This window comes from Metopolophium dirhodum, chromosome 6 (assembly GCF_019925205.1).
Source record: "Metopolophium dirhodum isolate CAU chromosome 6, ASM1992520v1, whole genome shotgun sequence".
In the NCBI taxonomy this organism is placed as follows: domain Eukaryota; kingdom Metazoa; phylum Arthropoda; class Insecta; order Hemiptera; family Aphididae; genus Metopolophium; species Metopolophium dirhodum.
In genome coordinates this window covers 7096008-7117549 of record NC_083565.1, presented here as the reverse complement: position 1 = coordinate 7117549, position 21542 = coordinate 7096008, and the positions used below count along the sequence as shown (strand labels likewise).

Below are 21542 nucleotides of genomic sequence, written 5' to 3'. Positions count from 1 at the left end.
ATAATTGATTGTATAAAATTTAATGTACGAATTTAGTTTTTTTTAAATCACCTTTTTATTATGTTGGTTGTTTTCTGGTCTTGAATTAAAAATATTTTGAAATATATTTATTTTTAACAATAATACAATGATTTTGTGTTTGTTATTTTTTTGTCTCCTCGGCAAATCGATGGCTGTAGACAATACCACGGGTATGTATATTTTTTTGAATACTTAGAGAGTTAGAGCTATTAACAGTTAGCTCTCCCATGTTCCACATGAACAATGTAGCACCACGTCATAAAAATGGTTTTTTAGTACCTATAGATATATTCATTATATGTGTATTGTATAATATTGTGTTCATCGGTATAATATTTAAATTATTTATAAATCATAATCGTTTTAAAGATTCTGTTGTCACCTATAGTAATTTGAAATAAATAAGTCCAGAAAATATTGGTTTTATAAGTTATAACAAGGTGAAGCTACATTAGATACATAATATTATTAGTTTATTCATAATCTTATGTTTACTAGATAACTATTTTTCACGAAAAAATGTAAATTACCTACTTTAACTTTAACTGAGAAATGCTATACAAATTGAAATATGCAATGAAATAAAATCAAATCTATCTAAATCATAGATACAGCCCATACAAGTTGTTTGGAGTCCATTCATATTATTTTGGGTAAATGTACACGGTGAATACAAAATATTGTTAACTTTAAATTTGTTGTAGGTAAACCCTTAATTTTAGAAATGGCTGTAATATGTTTCGTATAATGTATAAATTATATCAGAAAAAAAAGTCGATAGTGAGTTATAACATTATTGAATATTGTGTAGATTGTGTAAGTAAGTGTGTTAGGGCAATTCTCCCCCATGCCATTTTTTTTTTATCAAAAAATTCCAAGACTATTCCTCAAGTGAGACGAAAGGGCAGTCACCTTGATACCATTGATTATCATACTTTGATAATAATGAAGAATACCGGCCAAGATAGAAATAGACATATTATATATTTGTATAATTATAAATGAGGTACTTACGTACTCTTACGCGTCATGTCTGTGGCCCAGTCCGTATAGGGACGCACCGGTCAATGAGTGGCGTTACGCCTCCATATTATAAGGGCCGTGATTTGAAAAATAAAAAATTTGTGATAGCAACTAAAACTGTCTAAAAGCAATACTAAGGTAGCTCTTGACCAACCTTAAAAACAAGTACCTAATACTTTTTATTTTCTTAAGCCAAATTCTCGTTTATGAATCTCATTTGAGTCATAAGTATAGCTTATGCAATACTTATTCTTAAGCATTGACTATGAATACGGCTCTAAGTGTTTTACACGGGTTGACATTTTTAAAAATTTTAATAAAAAATCATCCAGAGCCGGTAATTTCACGGGTGTGGACGACGGAAACGAAGTCCAAAATCTATAAGGTTATTCACAAAAGTGATCAGATTGAGAGAAGAAAAAAAATTTGATTATATTATTAATTGGCCGATATTTAATTTACATACTAATATACATTATAATATAATTAGGTGCGTCGAACATTGTACGTCGACGGAAAGGTGTAGAGAGGGTGCCTATACGGTGCGGTGATATTATCGTCATGACACTGACCAGAGGAGGAGAATATATCTATATAAACACTGTATATTATGATCTGTGGGTGTACGGTGTAATTTCGAACGTTACCATACACAATGGCAAAACATTTCAATTCCCTACAAATTATATTTTCTTAATTACAATAAAATCGTTATTTTTCGTTTAAATATCCAATTTAGTAAACATTTAAAGAAAAAAATTGTACATAATATTAAGTATTTTTGAGATTTTTAGGTTTCTATAAAAAACAAAAAACGAATAAAGAACCTTGTACTACATTTTCAAACCTTAGCTATAAAAGTAGACAATTTAAAAACTGTAACAAGTGTAACTACAAAATATTTCGTAAGTTCATGCTTTAGGTTTTGATCAATTTTCTTAACATTTTAACTTCAAACATTATTAAAAATAGTTAAAGCATAAGTGGCAAAAGCATATGTGGTATGGAGATTTAGGTTTAATATTGAGTATTGACATCAAATATCGATGTACAATATTACTACTATATGACAGACTACATAAAAAAAATCGATGAAATAACGTGTTATTTTCATATGTCCTTTGTTAATTTTGATCAATGTAATGTTATTATATTAAAACTAACTCATTTAAAATAAAAATCGATGCTATAAAAATGTTATGTAAATTACAAATACCTATGTTCTACACAATTATGCTGAAATCATAAATTTGTTACCAATATTTTAAATTGAAAGATAATCATTGTTTTATGATTTCAGCTGCTACAGGAAACTCAGTTTCTTCTAAATCAGTCATGTGCTATTACAAAGGAAACATGATGGACTCTAGTACAGAATTAATTAATCTAGATCCCAAAGAAATACCGTGTGAATGTGAAGTAATTATTTACAGTCGGTTTACAATCAACAAATTGTCTGTAATAGATGTTGATAAAAGTAAATTATTATTTTTATATATTATTATGTACCTACAAGTATATTATATTTAAACCTTCGTTTGGAATTATATTATTATTAGGCAATGATAATCTCGTGGTATAGCTTGATTTACTGCCTTTTTGTAACATTATTCTATGACATTGAATGATTTTAAAGGAGTGGGTAATGTCTGTATATGTGATAGGATAGTTATAATATGTGATAGATATAACTAGGTACATAATATATATTCGTCTGGAAATGTGGCAAGATAGCCATCAGTAGTCATCAGATAATTGTTACAAAAAATGTTATATTATGAAGAATATAAGGGTTAGATATTATAATAGAAGTGTCATACAAACGTAACAAAAATCTATACGTTTGTGTTACGCCAAATTACATTATATGACTTCTTAATGGTTATCATTTTCCGAGGACAATGAGATTTTAACGATTAGATGAATACCTTCAACGGAGTTTATCTAAAAGACTAAAACTATGGACATGGAGGATCCAAATAATTATGAACTTATTATTATGTAATATTTAACAGAAAAATGGTTATTAACTAGGTATTAGAAGTTTGGTTGTTTTGTCAGTAATATTTTGATTTTTTTTTGATATCAAAAAGTATTAATGATAGAATAATTAATATAGATCAATAATGTTTTTTAATAATTTAAAATGTAAATAAATAAAATAAGTAATTTGTTTGATAATTAGTTTGAATAGTTTGTAATTACAGAATTTATTATTCCAGCAGATAATATTATAAATATGTTTTAGCGTTCCTCAAAACAGTGACAGCCTTAAATAAACCTGTGATTGTGACCATTTCACGAGAAGGTTTATACGGGGATTGGGCTATAATATTGGGTCCTGATGGCAATGCACAAGACGTAAAAGTCTTATGTGATTTCGCAAAGGAAAACAAGATAGCAGGATACCTTATAGAAGGGCTTACGCCAGATTGCGTATGTATTTGCGTAACTATTGTTGCTATTATTATGTGACTATTAAATAGTATTAATATCATTAAAAGTAATTCTGCATTAGTAAATATATTTTATTATGGTTATTTATGAAATATAACTACCTACGACAAACCTGTTAAAAATTAATATAATGAGTATTATTTTTAATTTAAAAAAAAGAAACGGGAAGACGTTTTGTCATACAGCAGGTTTAAAGTCTACCTCGCATTGAGTAGGTCACTGTAGAATATATCATAGAATATGTTAAATTCAAATTCTATATTATAATATCATTGCATACGTAAAATTCCAGTTCACCTCTATTACTAAGGATATCTTCAAACATCTAGGTATATAAATATCACAAAAATATTAAAGAAATTATATCCAACCCAGAAATATGAATATTTGATGACAACTTAATGTCACTATATTTATTTTATTTTTGAATTACAACAAAAAACCGATTTTGTAAAAACATTTTCTCTAATTTTTCCTGATTATTTACTTTATTGTTCATTTTTACCTTTCAAAAATACCAAATAAATCTGAATTGCTACCAGAACTTGAAGTGGAAGATTGAACCCTACTTTTAATTTTTGTACTATAATAAAACATGTACACAGACACCCAAGACAAAATAAAACACATCATTGTAAAATCAATATATTCACCGGTCTACTAGGAATCCAAAATTCTGGATTTCAGATGCTTATGAAGTTTATAAATAGCTAAAAATCTGTCTTGGCATTTAGAAAACATTACTGTGTATCTATTTATTAAATGATAATATAAATAATAGTGGAATAATTCATATCAACCTATAAGACTGTACCATAAATATTTTATGACTGGTATTGTGTATAGGTAATTACTAATTTTCCACTGTTGTTTTTCCCCCATTTTTTTAAAATTACTGGCAATTTTGTACTGTTATTACTAATTTATATAATTAATTCTTACTTGTTTTTGTGTATTTAGCTATATACACCATTCAATGAAAAAATTGCAAAATATATTATACCGTATATAAAACAATTATCACAATGCAGTGCTGGCTTCATAATCGGTGTTGCTGTAGATGCACATGGATCATCTATAAAGAACCCATGTAGTACGTGATACGTGTTATATATTGATTTAATGTTTAGGTTTATACAATTTTTTTGTTTTTAATATTGATCGTTGCATTTTGTTAATAATTTGTCTATAATGTGAATATTACAAAGTAGGTATTTGGTAGATGTTCTCTCTTTCTTTTTTCATCAATTAATATATTTCATAATTATTTTGATATATACATAAATATGTATATATATCTTTATATATAAATGTGAAAATGAAAACCTTTGAGGCCTATGTTCACGGAAACTTCTGAACCGATCGTTATGTTTTTTTTGAAATTGAAGAGCTCATTGCGGAGAAGGTTTGTGGCATTTGATCGATTCTCTAACTTAATAATATATATATATATCAGCTAGTCTATACTATTATATAAAGAGGAGTTGTTAGTTACCATTGTTAAGGGTAATCTCTGGAACTACTGAATCGATTTAGAAAATTATTTCACCAATAGAAAGCCACATTCTTTGTGAGTGTCATAGACTAATTTAAAAAGGGAATTGATCACCCCTGGTAGGTTCTCAAACAGGAATTTTGAGATTTACGATAGAAATAGTTGTTTATGTATGGTTGCTATGGGTTATAGGAGTTGAGAATAATACTGATTTATTTTTATTATTTATTATTGCGCAACAGGCCATTATTTATAATAATTGATAACTCCTTTGTTTATTAAGTTAGAGAATCGATCAAATGCCATAAACCTTCTACGCAATGAGCTCTTCAATTTTTTAAAAAAAATCATAACGATCGATTCAGTAGTTTCCGAGAACATAGGCCTCAAAGGTTTTCATTTTCACATTTATATATAAAGATATATTATAAATATTGTTAGTAATACTTTCTCATTATACCGATAAAAATCATTAAGATACAATACTCCCATATACCAAGGTATTTTTTGATATTTTATGTGACGTCTCAATAATAAAGATACCGATATAATTTCAAAAATTATCAATTTATTTTACCTACATTTTTTCAGATCACTATAGTTGTTTTATATTTAGGCAAATAATGAATTAGTCATAATATCTTAGTATTAGAATTATAACCTAAAATAATTGTAAAATTAATGTATGTATCAAGTTATCAAGTATATTATAACTTACAATTCAATCTTTTTTTTTTAGTGAATAATTTTGCAGCAATGAACGATTTAGTAACTTTCTATGAAATAACAACATATATGTTGAATCAATGCAATCCTACCAGATATAATGGCGGGACTTCAATTACAAAAGTCGATCATGGTGCCAACTACTTATATGGGATGGTAACAATATTTAATGTCTTTTGTTAATATTGCAATTTCCTCATGGGGATCAAGATGCTTATGTGTAAAACGTGTTTGCTGTTGACATTTTTGAAGAATAGAGTTAGACGTATTGGAAAAATAGTGAAGAATCAATTGACATTGTAATTTTTTTTAAACGTATACTGTTGTTCATTTCCACACATAAATAAAACTTAAATTCAACGGAAATATAGTTCCTTAAAGATAAACTATTATTAAGACAAAAGTTTGTTGCATTATCAACTAAAATTGAAGATAGAGGTCAGCATTTTGAAACGTAAACAATGCAAAGTTAAAACCACATAGCAAAACAAAAAATACGAAGTAAATAGTACTACATAACATTTATAGTTTGAGAATAAAATTAGACATGGTCCCAATTATATATATTATATATATATGGAGTATGAATATACAAAAGATAATAAAACACAGAATATGAATAGTTGCACAAGATGATTGTTAAAAAAGGCGGGTAAGTGGATGTCACTCTGCTGTACAATAGGTTACAAGTGGGCACTGTATAATGGATGGTATTACATTTGAATTCAATGATAGGTATAATATCAATGGATACATCATGGATTCTGAGCGGTGACGTTTTTATCAGTGTGGATATTTTATATTTTATATTATATTTGTATTGTTATTAGTTATTACTTATTATTAATACGATAGCCGTTAAGTTAAATTAATATTAAAAAATTACAACAAAATAACTAAAATTGTTATTCTTGGTTATTTAATATGTGATTTCCTCCAAATTTAAACATAAAATAACTATAAAAAAAAAAACGATGTTTTTATATGTTTGAGATTTTTTTAGTTACAGGATAACCTACTTACGTGGAACTTTGTTGTAAGTTTTCAATCTTTAGCTATAAAAGTTAAACATTTTCAAATAAAAATGTGTATAAAATAAAAATGTGTATAAAATAAAAATGTTTAACTACAAAATCATTTTTAAATTTTAAATTTGATAAATGTTGTCAAAATTCGAACTTTAAATGCTTATAAAATAATTGTGACTATGTATTTTTAATATTTTAGATTCTGAGCGGAGTGAAGAATGTAATGGTTTTACAATGATGTTTGTTTCTTTTTCTTTTTTATTCTGTAAGCACTTTTTCTCCCTCTAAACTTGCTCAAAAGTATCAAGTATAGCATCTCTTCCGACAGGTAATATTCTTGAGCTGGTACTTTAAAAAAGTCATTTTTCGATTTTCGAAATGCTACTCGAAATAAAAGCGGTTAAAGAAGAAAAAACGTACGATTTCACGATTTTATAACATTAAATAATTACGGACGACGTTTTCTACCAAAAATATTGCTTCAAATGAAAAATGACAAGAGATATTTTTTGTTGTATTTTGGATTTTGTTCCTTACGGTTTAAAGTTCGGAAATTTTTGCCATTTTTGAGCTATTTATAGACATTTAAATTTTGGGAGTTTTTTGTTGTAATTCGGTTAAAAACATTCGTAAAAATTTTAAATTTGGGTTGTTTACTTATATTAGCCTTACCTAGACATGGTAAAATTTACAAAACATTTGAGTGACTTATGAGCTTCTTCTTTTATTTTATATTTTTTTTCATTTTTATGATATTTCCTAATTATAAATTATAATTATAATTATATAAATTACCTATTTATATAAATCGTTCTTAAGCTGTTCTTAAAACGATTTGTTTATCATCATAAAAATGAATAAAATTAAATAAAAAATATTCCCTCGTCCACTCAGAATCGTTTTTTATCGAATGCAATCATTGCATTCAAATCGAATACAGTAAAATTACACTATCCTGTCCGAGGATTTTCGCGATTTTTCCGTATTTTGTCAACAGTCAAACTTTAAATGCTTATAAAAAAAACTGTGACTAACGATTTTTAATATTTTTCAAATGTCATTGTAATAATATAGTAGAAGCCTTGTATAAAATTTTCAAGCTTTTTGATCAATGAGTACAATTTTATTGACATTTATAGAAATAAAAACTAATAAAATTGGAAACTGAAAATGTCTCTAAACAGTTTAAAACAAATCAAAATATTTTAATAATGTATAGAAAATGCGAATATAAACAACCAGTGAAAATTTTATGTCTATACGTTTATTTTTTTAGAGTTACACCAAAAATCCAAGATTTTGTTAAAAACCGATTTTGAGTAAAAATTCCCGTTTTTCCTTAATTTTTATGTTGTTTATCCCGGCGCTTTTAAAAACTATTGATTTAAAATTTAAAATTTTGTTCTCCCAAATGCACCAACTAGATTCATTTTCCCATCAAACAAGATACTGTTGAAGAAAATCGAAGCAGATTTACTGACCTAAATGTTGGTAACAGATACATAAATTACAAAATTAAAAAATAAATAAAAACACACATCATTATAAAATGAATACATTCATCGCTCCGCTCAGAATCTAAAATGTAAAATAGCGTAAACATAACGAGTAGAGATATTTATAATTAGGATTTGCTTAATAATAAACTAAGAAGGGAAAGGAGGGGTTTTATGATGTTTGAAAATTCGGAGATAAAAGAGGTTAATAGGTAGTGTTTCGAAATTGAGAATGATTTTGTACATTATGAGCTTAAGATGGATGGGAGAAGGTGGCACTAAAAGAGGCTTTAAGAGAATTATTTTTGGATGAATGATTAATCATTGAAATATCTCGCCTATTTGAAGGATTAAAACGTTTAAGCTTTTTATAGTCGAGGCAACCTTTGTAATTGGTGGTGTGGCTACCATTGGATAGCCGATAGAGCATATCTGGCTGGAGAATCACGTGACTTGGTACAGGATTCTGAGAGGTAATCCCTACATCTTACACATCGTGGATCATGCTGACGGTATTTCAGAGTGTGCCCGTAAGACTGACAAACATACATAGTACTGTGGTGGATTGGCATGGTTTTCAACAACAGTTTTTGAATTGAGTAGGAACTCAATATTGTATATGTCTGATTTATTGGTAGCTTTTTTGATGTAAAAAGTGGCAAGGGTGTTTTATCCAAAAGCGCTTTATGTTGTGTATGTTGATGACGCGGTGTCCCAACTTTGAAATTCTGACAATGATGTCTTCATGTGAAGTGGTTGAGTGAAGATTTTGAATAATTGCACGTAGTGGGCGCATATAATGTGGCTGGTAAGTATTAAAACATATTATGTCATTGTGACATTCTCCTCTAAATGTGTTAATAACAGATTGTACTGTTCGCGGAAATGCGTGCGGATGATAGGTAAGATAAGAGAGTGTGGATTTACAAATAAAATCTGTTGAGTCAAGTTTGGCTAGGGATGAAAATGGAAACATTTTTTTATGTAAGCAGGCGGTAACTTTGTTGTGTTATCGCTATTGCGAATTTGGTCATGGTTTGAATATGTGTTCACGTCGACGTCGTCGCGCTTAGCGGGAACAGAGAACCGATTTGGACTTGTGAATAATTTGTTTTTCTTTTCTTCTGCCTTTGGTGACAGACAAAAGAAGAATTCTTTTGTGTTTATTTTTGGTACCATTTTTGTTAGATTGATACGACATAATATTATTAGTAGTATTATGAACTATAGGCGAATCCTGTTTCCAGGTGAATTCAGAAAACTGCGATTAGATAAGAGAGCGACGAGTATAGTGCTGCTAATGAAATAACGTGCACACATTGCGATATTCGGAACCAACCTGGTCAACCTTATTAGAGACTTATTATAGTCTTAATACATTTGCTACTCAATTGAATTTATATTCTATTAAATTGGCAGTAAGCTAATCCATTTTACCCAAATACCCTATCATATTGTCAAATATATTCCTCTTCGTCCATTCTGATACTTTAATTTAATACTTATTCATTCATACAATCAGTGTAATTTTAACTGCTGAAAAGATTATACTGGCAAAGTTTAAATTGATGTAAAAACCTTATAAATACTATTACAAAATATGTTGTCAGAAAATAATAATTGATGAGTGATTTGGTATAAACCAAGGTGGAAATCCATTAAAATTTCAGGGGAGGCTAATAATTTTAACATAAATGAGAGCAGGGGTACTTCGATCCCACACAACTAAAAAAACTGTATATTTTTTTTGGGAAGGGGGGATAATGGGGTATTTGCTGGGACTTCTCAAGCACCCCCCAATTTTTGCCTAAGAAACCATGAAAATATAATAATTATGCCACTCAAAAATTATTATAACATGTTCACAATAATTGTAGGAAGAAGTGTCATCATTTCTAAAGGAATCGAAAATATGTCTTACAAAAATTGTCTATGATATTGAAATGTTCCCATTAAACCCTGGAGCTACAACTTATACTTCATATTCACAAGTAGGTATCGTAGATTAGAATAATATTTTTAAGAAAATGCATTTGATTATTTGATTACTTTAAATGTTTTAGGTGTGCAAAGGAGAGTTTAATTGTTCATCATGGTGTGTACAAACTACAACAAATTTTTATGATAAGGTAAAATAATAAATTTTGGATTAAAAGTATATTTAGCTTACAAAATAATTTAAATCATTTGCAGTTTTATACATATTTAAATTTTTCTAAGGACTTTTCTCTCAAATAGACGTAGTTTTTCATCATCACCTCTCGTCGTTGCCCATGTAGCACATGCATAATATGTCAATACAGGGCGGATGTAACTTATGTAGAGATATTTTTTTGTTTTCCTTGATAACAGCTTGAATTTAAAGTGGACTTTCAGTGCATAGAGGCATCGATTAGCAGCACCCAATATGATGTTGACTCTCCACGCATGTTGTTTTTGTTATTTAGGGTAGTACCGAAGTACTTGAACTCTTGTACTTGTTCAAAGGTGATATTTCCCATGTGGAGGTTAATATGATCATCCCCTTCTACTCGTTTTACCATAATGTATTTTGTTTTCTCGCTATTAATTGATAAGGCCATATCTTTCCCTACATTTATCAGTTCATCAATAACTAATAACAGATTTCCCGATGGTCACAATGTCGTCCGTATAAGCTAGTAAGACATTTCATTCGTCAAGGTTTAATGTCTCAGTTCGTGGTATTTTCCTTATTACAGTCTCCATCGCAGTGCTATATTAAAGAGTACTGGTGACATCGCATCTCCTTGTTTCAATCCGTTATTAATTATCTTGTTTCCTGTAACGATACTATATTTACCGTATACCTATCTATTTTTTTCTATACATTTTTCGGAAGCGGTTATCACTTAATCAGTAACCTGTAATTTTGAATATAGTACCGGTAATTAGTTACCGCTAACAACAGGACCGGTATAGAACCGGTAACCGGTATCCAAAATATTTTCGGTTACCGCGTTAGCCTAACCGATCAATTTAGTAACGGTATAAAGCCCTGGTACCAAGTGCTCCTGTTTTATAATATAAAGTTCTAACATTCCACGTGTTAATCCTAAAAACTTGATAATGTATTTATGTACATATTATGATAAGTAGCCAAATATGTACTAAAACGAAGTTAGAATATAACGCTATTACCCAAATCATACATATTTGATATTTTAGATAATAAAAAATTCTTCTGATTTAAATAGTTATTATTTTTAAATTTACGTAATAATATTTTTTTTATGGTTTTTAGGGAAAATTTGTACTTGAACAAGACAGTGGAATAGTTGTCAAGTTTGTGGATCTTGATGACGTTAAAAACGAATGTGGTTGTAAATCAACGTTTATCGGATTAAAAAACATAATTGCAGGCTTCCGCAATGGTTCACCAATACCATGTGCGACGTATGATGTTCAATCAACTCAATATTCAGTTAAATAACTAGCTATTTTATTAACTGTTAAATATATACAATGTAAACCCAATTTCAAATATGTCTTACCATTGCCCAAGCATACAAAACTTAAAAATATTTTGAAGTCAAAGACACAATACGGTTTGAGGTATTTTCTTGAGCTGCAAATATTCCGATTTTAGTAATGCCTTAATAATCAGCAGCGAAATTAGTTATATACTATAGTTTTTATATTACATTGCATCATAATTTATAATAAATAAAAAATAATTTGTTAATACATTTTATAGCACACGTGTGCTAAACACAACATGTTTATTTTATACATCGCAAACGCGTAACGACATGTGTTCGGTTGTGTTGCTCCCTTATCTGCATCATTAAACAGTCAACCTAACTGGACGTACTCGCTAGCTGATATTGTTCTCAAATTCTTATTAGTGTCTATCGGCCTATCTAATATTCGAACTATACGATATACGACGGAAATACCAGCGGACTAGTGCATCAGATTACCACCTTGTCTCGTTTACCTCAGGAAATCTTTTCATATTCTACTAATCACCTCAAGGTCAAGTACTCACCACCTTGTGCGTTGAGGCCCTATACTGATAGCGTGTACATGTTTGGTTGCATTCTATTTATTTTTGCGGCGTCTTAATTTACCTTCCTGTGGACCTAATTGCCTATTCGTTGTCGGTTACGGCATTCACATCATGTGTGAACATTAAATTGTCTGCTTCGTACCTCCATGCCTAGCACCTGTACCCACTGTCATCATACCATACATAGAACTTCCAAGTCTGCTTCGTGTTTCACTTGTCAGCAGTCCTTCCATTCCAACTGTGTGACATTCTCCAACCAGCTTTCTACCCATTCACTTGGAATTACCTTAGTATGCCACTCTTGTTATCGGCCCAGGGCAGCTGCCCAATGAAATAAAACTATGTCTTCCACGACCACTCAAAAAGGTTCTACAACCACCACTCCTACAAACGCTGATATTATGGTTGTAATTGCAAGCCTAAAAAAATCGCAAAGTGACACCATTAGTTCATACAATAAACTGGAAACATCGCAATCTATAGAGTTTAAAGAGCTCGGTACAACCTTAGCGACTCTCTCTTCTCACATCACCGATTTAAAACATGAAAACTCACTACTTCGTGAAGAGATATCTACTCTTAAGGATAGATTTGACTCAGTTGAAAGTGGCGCGACTGTCTCAGCCCCTAACACCCAGTCTGGCCTTCTAGCACAGGTAATTACTGAGACTTCTGACCGTGACCGCTGAGGAAAGAATATTGTTATTCGTGGTATACCTGTATGTGACTCCACCATCCTGGCTGATAGAATCTCTGCAGATCAATCCGTTTTATCTGAGCTTTTTTCAACGCTAAATGTTTCCTTACCAGTTTATTCTAAATTACTAAGGGTGGGCAGGACGATTTCCGGTACTTGCCCACCAAAGTAATTTTCAACTCCAGTGAAGAAGCATCTCGAGTACTGCATGATTTTCAATGTGCCAAAAAGTCTAGTTTGTTGCCACAGCACATAAGCATCGGCCGTGATAAAACTAACCGGTTTCGTGCTGCCTATGCTGACTTGGAACGCAGACAAGCTAATGGTGAAACCGACCTCATAGTTTCATATGTAAATGGGATTCCAAAGCCATCAAACGTCCATATAAAACTAGGAGCCTCCACCTAGGCCCAGGTATCATCTGGCTTCTACCAAAACTGTAGAGGTCTGAGAACTAAACTTAGTATTTTTAATTGTAATGTTGCTGTCTTAATTATGTATTTATTTATTTGACTCGGAACTAAGTATGTCTAACTATATAATAAAATGAGACAGAAACATTTCTACCAGCAATCTCAGCAGAGGTGGTGGCGTGCTTATTGTAATGATATTCCTTCCTCTTTAATAACTAACTCTGTCAATAGCGTTGAACATATATTCGTAAAAATCTCAATTCACAATAAAAATTATATTGTAGGCTTCGTCTATATTCCCCCCAGTTCCCATGGTATTGTTTATGAGTCCTTTATTAAATCAGTTCAATCAGTCCTCTCGACGAACAGCGACTGCACTTTAATTCTCTGTGGTGATTTCAACCTATTAAACATTTCTTGCAATAATGATGAGTCCGGCCTAACTTATATCTCTTCATCGAGTCACTGTCTCCCTGAATCATTTGCTTTCTTTAACTTTTTCAATTAAATCATGTGCCCAATCACTTAGGGACCCTTCTTGATCTCATTTTCTCTAATATCAATGCCTTCTAAATCTTTAAATCTACTGCCGTTGCAGTCCCATGTGATCCTTACCACCCAGCACTTGAAATAGCTTTCTCTTTTAACAGTGAGTCCTCAACAATGGGTGTTTTCCATATCTATTATAACTTTCATAAAGCCAACTGCCCACAAATTTTAAACTACTTTAAGTCTTTTAACTGGGCCAAAACAATAAATTTACTTGACATTGATTTAGCTACTTACGCCTTGTATGATGCACTTCACTACTACATCCTAAACTTCGTCCCTATTACTATAAGTATGTAAAACCTAAATTTCCAGCCTGGTTTACCCCAAAACTTAAATCAATTGTCCTAGATCAGTGGTGGCCATACTTTTTTTACCTCGGGCCAGAAAAAAAAAAAATTTTTACCGCGGGCCATAAAATTTTTTTTTACTTTTAAGTCATCAGAATTTTAGGTATAGGTATATAATTTCATATTTAACGACGTTTTTATTGTACTTAATAATTTTAATGTCTTTATTTAATACTTAACTTAATAATTACTACAAATGAAAAAAAATTAAATCGGCTTACATTTCCAAAAATTATTTTTAAATAAATTATTAACTACACATATAAAAATAAATATAAAATATACAAAATATCGTTTTAAACTTACAAAACATATTTTAAAATGTATTAATTTGTTAATGTGAATTATGAGCTTGTTTCTGTTGACAGAGGACATTAATATTAGGTTCTAATTTAGTAGAATTTACCCGGAGAACGGCATGTAGATGTTCATTTGTGATGCGAGATCGAGTTTTACTTTTGTTAATTTTCATCGTTGAAAATACTTGCTCACAAATATATTTTGAACCAAATATACAAGACATCTTAACAGCAAACTTCCGAACATTTGGAAAATCTTCTTCAGACAAATTTGAATAAAACTGAACAAGATTTTGAGAGCTTGTCAAATTATTAAATGTTGTTCTTAAAGAATTATTAGATTGGAGTTCTATGATTTCTAATTGTAAAGAAGCTTTGACAATTTCCGGATTTATATTAAATGGATTTTCAAATAGATTGTAAGAGTTTGGTAGATTTTACCCTACCAAAAACTACCCACGACCAAAGGGGAACACTTTAGTCGTGACCTGTGAGCCGCACCGCGTGAGACCCGAGGGTCAAGTCGGTGGAGCTCACAGGCTTTGTTACACGCATGGGCTAATGAAAGCCCAAGATTTATGGGGGGAAATGAGTTAAAATAAAATAAATAATACGAAGGTTTCTTTTTACGGGTAATCAGGTGAGTGTATTGTACACAGGTAAAATAGTGACTAATTTATAAGGTGGCACATGGCAAATACAATTTAAAGAAATATAATATAAAATAAGGTGGCACATGGCATATACAATTTAAAGAAATATAATATAAAATAAGGTGGCACATGGCGTATACAATTTACATTAATATAATAAACAAACGAAACATGGGGACACTTTTCCCGGCCCACAGGAGGCTACACACCGTATCAATCACGGTGTGCCCTCACGGGGTTACCGGGAAAATGTACAGGTGGTTCGTTTAAACCGGGGAAAGATTACAGCGGGGCCCGCGTCTTGCGACGCCTAATATCGTGCTTTTCAGGGGGGGACAAGGGAGAGATATAGTTACGACATCGACGGTGCTGGTGTGGTCTGGATTAGACGGTGCTGATGTGGGTTGACTTCGCCCCATCGGGCCCATGGAGGTCGGCTTAGCCCATCATGGCTGGTATGGACCTCGTTGAGAAAACAATAAAATCGAAAAACTGCCGTCCGTGTCGTGGGTGACGTGACGCTGAACAATCGTTGCGCGATCACGTGGTCTGTGGTAGCCGTGAGACCGGAGCGATTTTTACCAATTTCCTATGAAGAAAAGGCACGTCCGACGTGTTGGCCGTTGGAAAAAGTAGTAACTGGTCGGAGGCCAAGCAGTCAGGCCGTTGCTGAACTTGGTGTTGGGCCTTGATGGAGTGGGGCAGGTCAGTGTCGTAAGTTTGCGGGAATTCATACAGTAATTGGGATATAGAGACAGTATTGCCTGCGGGACGTGCCGGCGGACGCGACGAAAGCGCCGGCGGCAACGGGCGGCGGGCAATCGCGACACTTTGACGACGGACACTGCATGGTAAAGGGGGGATCGGGGAACAACTATTACATAACACTGCGGTCATTAGTGCACTAGCGCGCGATATCTAGTTTTATTACCCATGGTGGGAAGAATAAAGGTGCGTTGACTTGTCAACAACGTTAGAATAGCTCGGAGAGTATGCTCGGGGATATTATAATTTATTAAGGAGGCTAAAAATTCCGTGACGTTACAAGATTTATAATTGGTTCTTTAGTTCGAATGTCTTTAAAACGATTTTCAAATTCACGAATAAGCGTGTTAATAATTTTGATGCACCTTTGTTTTGGAAATATACCACAATCTTCTGTTTTTAAAGTAGCACAACATTCAAAATGGGAGAAATTTAACTCTTCAATTTGATTTAGAAATAAAGATAATTTATTTTGGAAAGCTTTTACTGAACCGAACAAAGTACTTACGAGTTTTTCTTTCCCTTGTAGTTTTAGATTTAACAAATTCAGATGATATGTTATATCTGTTAATATTGCTAAATCCCATAGCCATTCCCCATCATTTAATTGTGCATATTGTTTATTTTTTTCAACTAAAAAAATTTCGATTTCATGGCGCAGGAAAAAAAATCTTTTCAAAATTTTTCCTCTACTTAGCCAACGTACATTACTGTGATATAAAACATCTTTATACTCAGACTCTATTTCTGAAAGAAAATTTTGAAATTGCCGATGATTCAATCCATGTGATCTTATAAAATTAATAATTTGTACTACAATAGACATAACATTTTCTAAATATAAAACTTTCCCGCATAGTGCTTGTTGATGAACAATGCAGTGAATTCCAATTGGTGGAGATAGATTTAGTTCAGACATTTTTGAGTTTATTCTTCCGATAAGTCCACTCTAAGAGCCTATCATACTTTTTGCACCATCTGTAGTAACACTAACAAGATTTTCAAAATGAAGACCTAGATTTTCAAATGTATTTAATAAAGCTTTGAATATATCTTCTCCTGTTGTAGTACCACTCGAACTCTCCAACGCTGCAACGCTCCCAACTCTTCTGTTATTTCAAAATTTGCATTCACACCTCGTAAAAAAATTAGAAGTTGTGCCGTATCTACCATATCTGTACTCTCATTTAATGCTATTGAAAAATAATGAAAAAGTTTTACTCTGTCTTGCACTTGTTCAAAAAGATTAAGTCCAAGATCATCTATTCTTCTAGTAATTGTTTGGCGTGACAAACTAACTAGTAAAGTTAAAAAACGTGTATTCTGTAGGACCAGATGGACTTCCAGGAAATTTCCTTTTTAATATTACATTTTTTTTGTGTCTTCCACTGTGGATAATCTTCAAGCGCTCTTTAGATGAAGGGGTATTTCCATCCATCTGGAAGCTAAGATCCATCACTCCCATTTTCAAGTCAGGTGATAAATCTCATGCAGAAACTACATGCCAATCTCTATTCTATGGCATAAAGTTAAGCTTTTTGAAAAGCTCGTGCTCAAAGACATTCTACCTTCAGTTAATCCGACTCTTATCGACGAGCAATACAGTTTCAGGCCAGGGCGGTCAGCTGTAATGAATTTGTTGGTCCTCAAAAATTTCATTCTTGAGGCTTTTGAAAGTAAATGCCAGGTGGATGTTATTTTCACTGACTTTGAAAAAGCCTTCGACAGAGTCGATCATAAAAGCTATAATATAATATATTATAATTTAAATTTAAAAATAGCTTGAATATTTGATAATTTTTATTTTTGAGCTGCACTTGAAACTTGACATCTTTTCTTTTGTACCAAGTCGTCTATATTTGCGCAAGAATTTCTTGATGCCAAATGTAAAACAGATTGTAGTTTGACATTTGAAATTTGATTCCGACTTTTTGATTTATTTAATTTCATGAGAGAAAATAATTGTTCACATACATAAGAGCTAAACATGGATAAAATGTTAGAAAAGTGTTTCTTTAGTTTTGGATAACTGTTTCCAAGATATTTAATCATTTCGGGAACTCCTACAGTTTCAAATTTTGATTTTAAAACAGAATTACATTGCAAATCAATTAATTCGAGTTGTAAATCTTCCTTCACATGTTCTACATTTATAGAAAATCGGTTTGATATGAGACATTACAACAAACAAATTACGCGTATAAACTTAAATTTAAAATTCAACTTGAATAGCAACTAGTTACTCGTACGAACAAAACAACACTGATCACAGTCAAGCTGTTAGTCTGTTACCCACTATTACAGCGAAGTACAAATTATATTTATCTTTGTAGATACGATTTAATTTTATCGAGTAAAATGGGATTTCCGAACAAGTAAATAAAATAAAACATGAACGTTAGATAATATTATTACTTAATATTTTACTAACAATTTTAACAATTCTTTTTATATTTTTGTTCAAAATGTATTTTTATTGCGGGCCACATAGAAAGGGTTCGCGGGCCACTTGTGGCCCGCGGGCCGTATGTTTGAGACCACTGCACTACTGTATTATGTCTACCTAATGTTATTTTTGCATTGCGTATATTGTAAATATATATATATGTATGTATTTAATCACTGACCTTATGTGGCGGCTGTTGTAATAGTACTCTGCATCTGGTTTGTGTTCCTTCGGGGTAGTGTTCGACGATCGGTATCACAACGACAATATATGTATTTTGATTCGCAGGGTTTTATAGAGTATAGAGTGGTTTTCTAAAGCCTAATATGATGTTCGAATAACAGGAATGTTAGTTCCGTATTCTAACTATTGTGACTGTGACTATTATCGTATGCTCTTAAAATCCCTACATTCGTAGCAGTCGTACACAGTCAACGGATAATCGAATGTAATTTAAGTTGATGAGCGCTTAAAACTATGCTTATATTCTAAATGAATAAATATTGTTATAATCTAAAAGTAAATAAATTATAGTAGTATGTATCTAAAATTATGCTTATATTCTAAATAAAATAAATATGATTATGATCTAAGTTCTGCTCTTAAGAATCCCTACATTCACAGCAGTCGTACATAGTCAACGGCTAATCGAATGTAAATTAAGTTGATGAATGATGAACACTTAAAACTATGCTTATATTCTAAATAAATAATATTATAGTTACGATCTAATAATAATAACAGTAAGTGTGCAATATATATTGGTGTGCGCTTATCTTATGCCTTATGGTTATATTATAAACTAAATTCTGCTCATAAAAATCCCTACATTCGTAGCAGTCGTACACAGTCAACGGCTAATCGAATGTAATTTAAGTTGATGAGCACTTAACAGTATATTTATATTCTAAATGAATAAATATTATTATGATCTAAAAATAAATAAATTATAGAAGTATGTATCTAAGATTATGCTTATATTCTAAATAAAATAAATATGATTATGATCTAGTGATAATTAAATTATTGTGGTATATATCTAGAATTATATTTACGTTATAATACGACGATAGCACAGAGTTTTGCATTGTAAGGGGGTGTATAGATAAATAAGTTTAAGAAATGCAAGGGTTGGTAATATGGGATAATTAATTAGATGGTCATACCGAATGTTGAAGTGATTCAATATACATATACGTCTGAATCGATGGTGGTAGATACTCCTTTGAGCAGTGGAGAAGGTGTATCGTGACGCTGACTGGCGTGGACGTTGTGCATCGGGTCGTCTTGTGGAAAAAACTGCTGGCGAGTCGATCCCGTGGGGTCCTTATATAATATGATTTTGGTGTAATCCCTTCTTCTGGTGATATGCATCGATATCTGCTTTTACGTATTGATGTGTTTATGATTTTGTCTTCAGCGGTATGACAAAGGTGCCACTGGTAATTTATTGTGTTATTATGTCTCAACGTCTTGATCGGAAAATTGTCGACGGGGTCTTAAAGTATATGAGTTACAATGCGGTGTCGTCTGGCGCCGTTGATAATTGATTGGTTTGTTTTTACTAAACGTCTGGTCGGAGAGGTGTTGAATATTATTTATGTTTTGCATGTGTCGTGTGTGTGTACGAGGGAGCGTAAATATATGCCTAATGCGTATATATGTATACATATATTGGGTCACCCCACATTCCATATGGTCCATCGTTTATTAGTTATCCTGTGTTTTTATTTAAGTCTAAATATCATATATTACAAATAGGAGGCGATGCAAGTGAATGATATTTTTGAAATCGGGAGGCAATTAGAGTAACCTTTTTAAAAAAAATATTGAGGGTCGGATGGTATGCAATTCGTGAGCGCCCAATCTAACAATCACGGTCTGGAGGCTTCAATCCGTTTGGAAGAGGTCTAAGAGATTTGACGTGGTAAATGCTGCGCACAAAATTTGTTTTTGCGTATACATTGTAGGGTTGGAATAATAACTGTCAACAATATTAGGTATATTAATTGTTATTACACCTTTTGAGGGTTCCATGCGGGCTGAAATGCGGTAAATTCTGTCAAAAATCGTTTTTACGTAATTTTTTTTTATATAGGTATGTCTCCGTGCAATTATTTTGACTTTGATTGTATCTGATCCCTCAAATATTATAATAACTAAGTGTCGCTTAAAGTTCTGATACACTTTATTATTTTCTATCATCCTACCATTAAATTGACTGTTATCATTATAATTTATAATATATTATATTATTACAAATTACCTACTGTTATTTTATTTTTATTTTTCTTAAACCTACTATGCTTATTTATATTTGATGCCTATGTGAAAAAAGGCCCTCAATGGTTTCTTAAATTCATTTTTTTTCAGGCCATTAAATCGTCGATCTATTTTACTTATGGTATTATGAATAGTAAAAATGTCTATTTTATTAATTCATATTGGCATTTATAACCATCATGATTATATAAATAAATTTGTATAATATTACTATTTAACTTTTATAATATATGTATGACGTGAACTCGTTTTTGTATCTTTAAAAATTAATTATTACTGCGTTGAACATTGATATGATCATATAGTCGCATTTAGTTATTACTATACTTTTTAAGTTATGTAATGATTGCATAATAAAACACTGCATATTCAATTTTAGTAAGCATTTCTTTTTTTTTCTTTGTTCAGTTTGTTTTTCCTATTTTATCATAGGTACAATATGTATCCATAGAGTTAATGTATAAGGAGAAGCTGGGGTGCTAAGATATTAGCATAGTTGCGTGGAAATTCTGAATAACGGTTTGATAGATAAAGTAAATATATTGGTAGATAACTCAAAGTGTGAAGTTAAATTTCAATCGTCTTTTTTTTCAAGTTAATAACAATCGATTATTTTTAAGAAAAAACGGGAAATACCTAGGTACATTGTAAAATAACTTTGACTGCACAACACACATCGTGTAGTAAATGTCAAGTGACTTAACATTGATGACATTACAAATGAATACAGGTGTAGCACATTAACTGGAGTAGAAAATATATAGAGGCAGTTTTCCGTGGCAGTCCACAAAAACCATAAGTGTTAAATTTG

General features: G+C 31.4%; 1 protein-coding gene across 1 annotated transcript; it reads left to right on the top strand.

The window, feature by feature from the left end:
- On the top strand, positions 1-11981 carry LOC132947255 (uncharacterized). Its single transcript, XM_061017505.1, has 8 exons — positions 1-191; positions 2345-2521; positions 3293-3480; positions 4462-4594; positions 5736-5878; positions 10124-10237; positions 10310-10375; positions 11509-11981. Exons 1-8 carry the CDS (start codon positions 128-130, stop codon positions 11695-11697), a joined length of 1074 nt encoding a protein of 357 aa, XP_060873488.1. The 5' UTR covers positions 1-127; the 3' UTR covers positions 11698-11981.
- The last annotated feature ends 9561 nt before the right edge of the window (positions 11982-21542 follow it).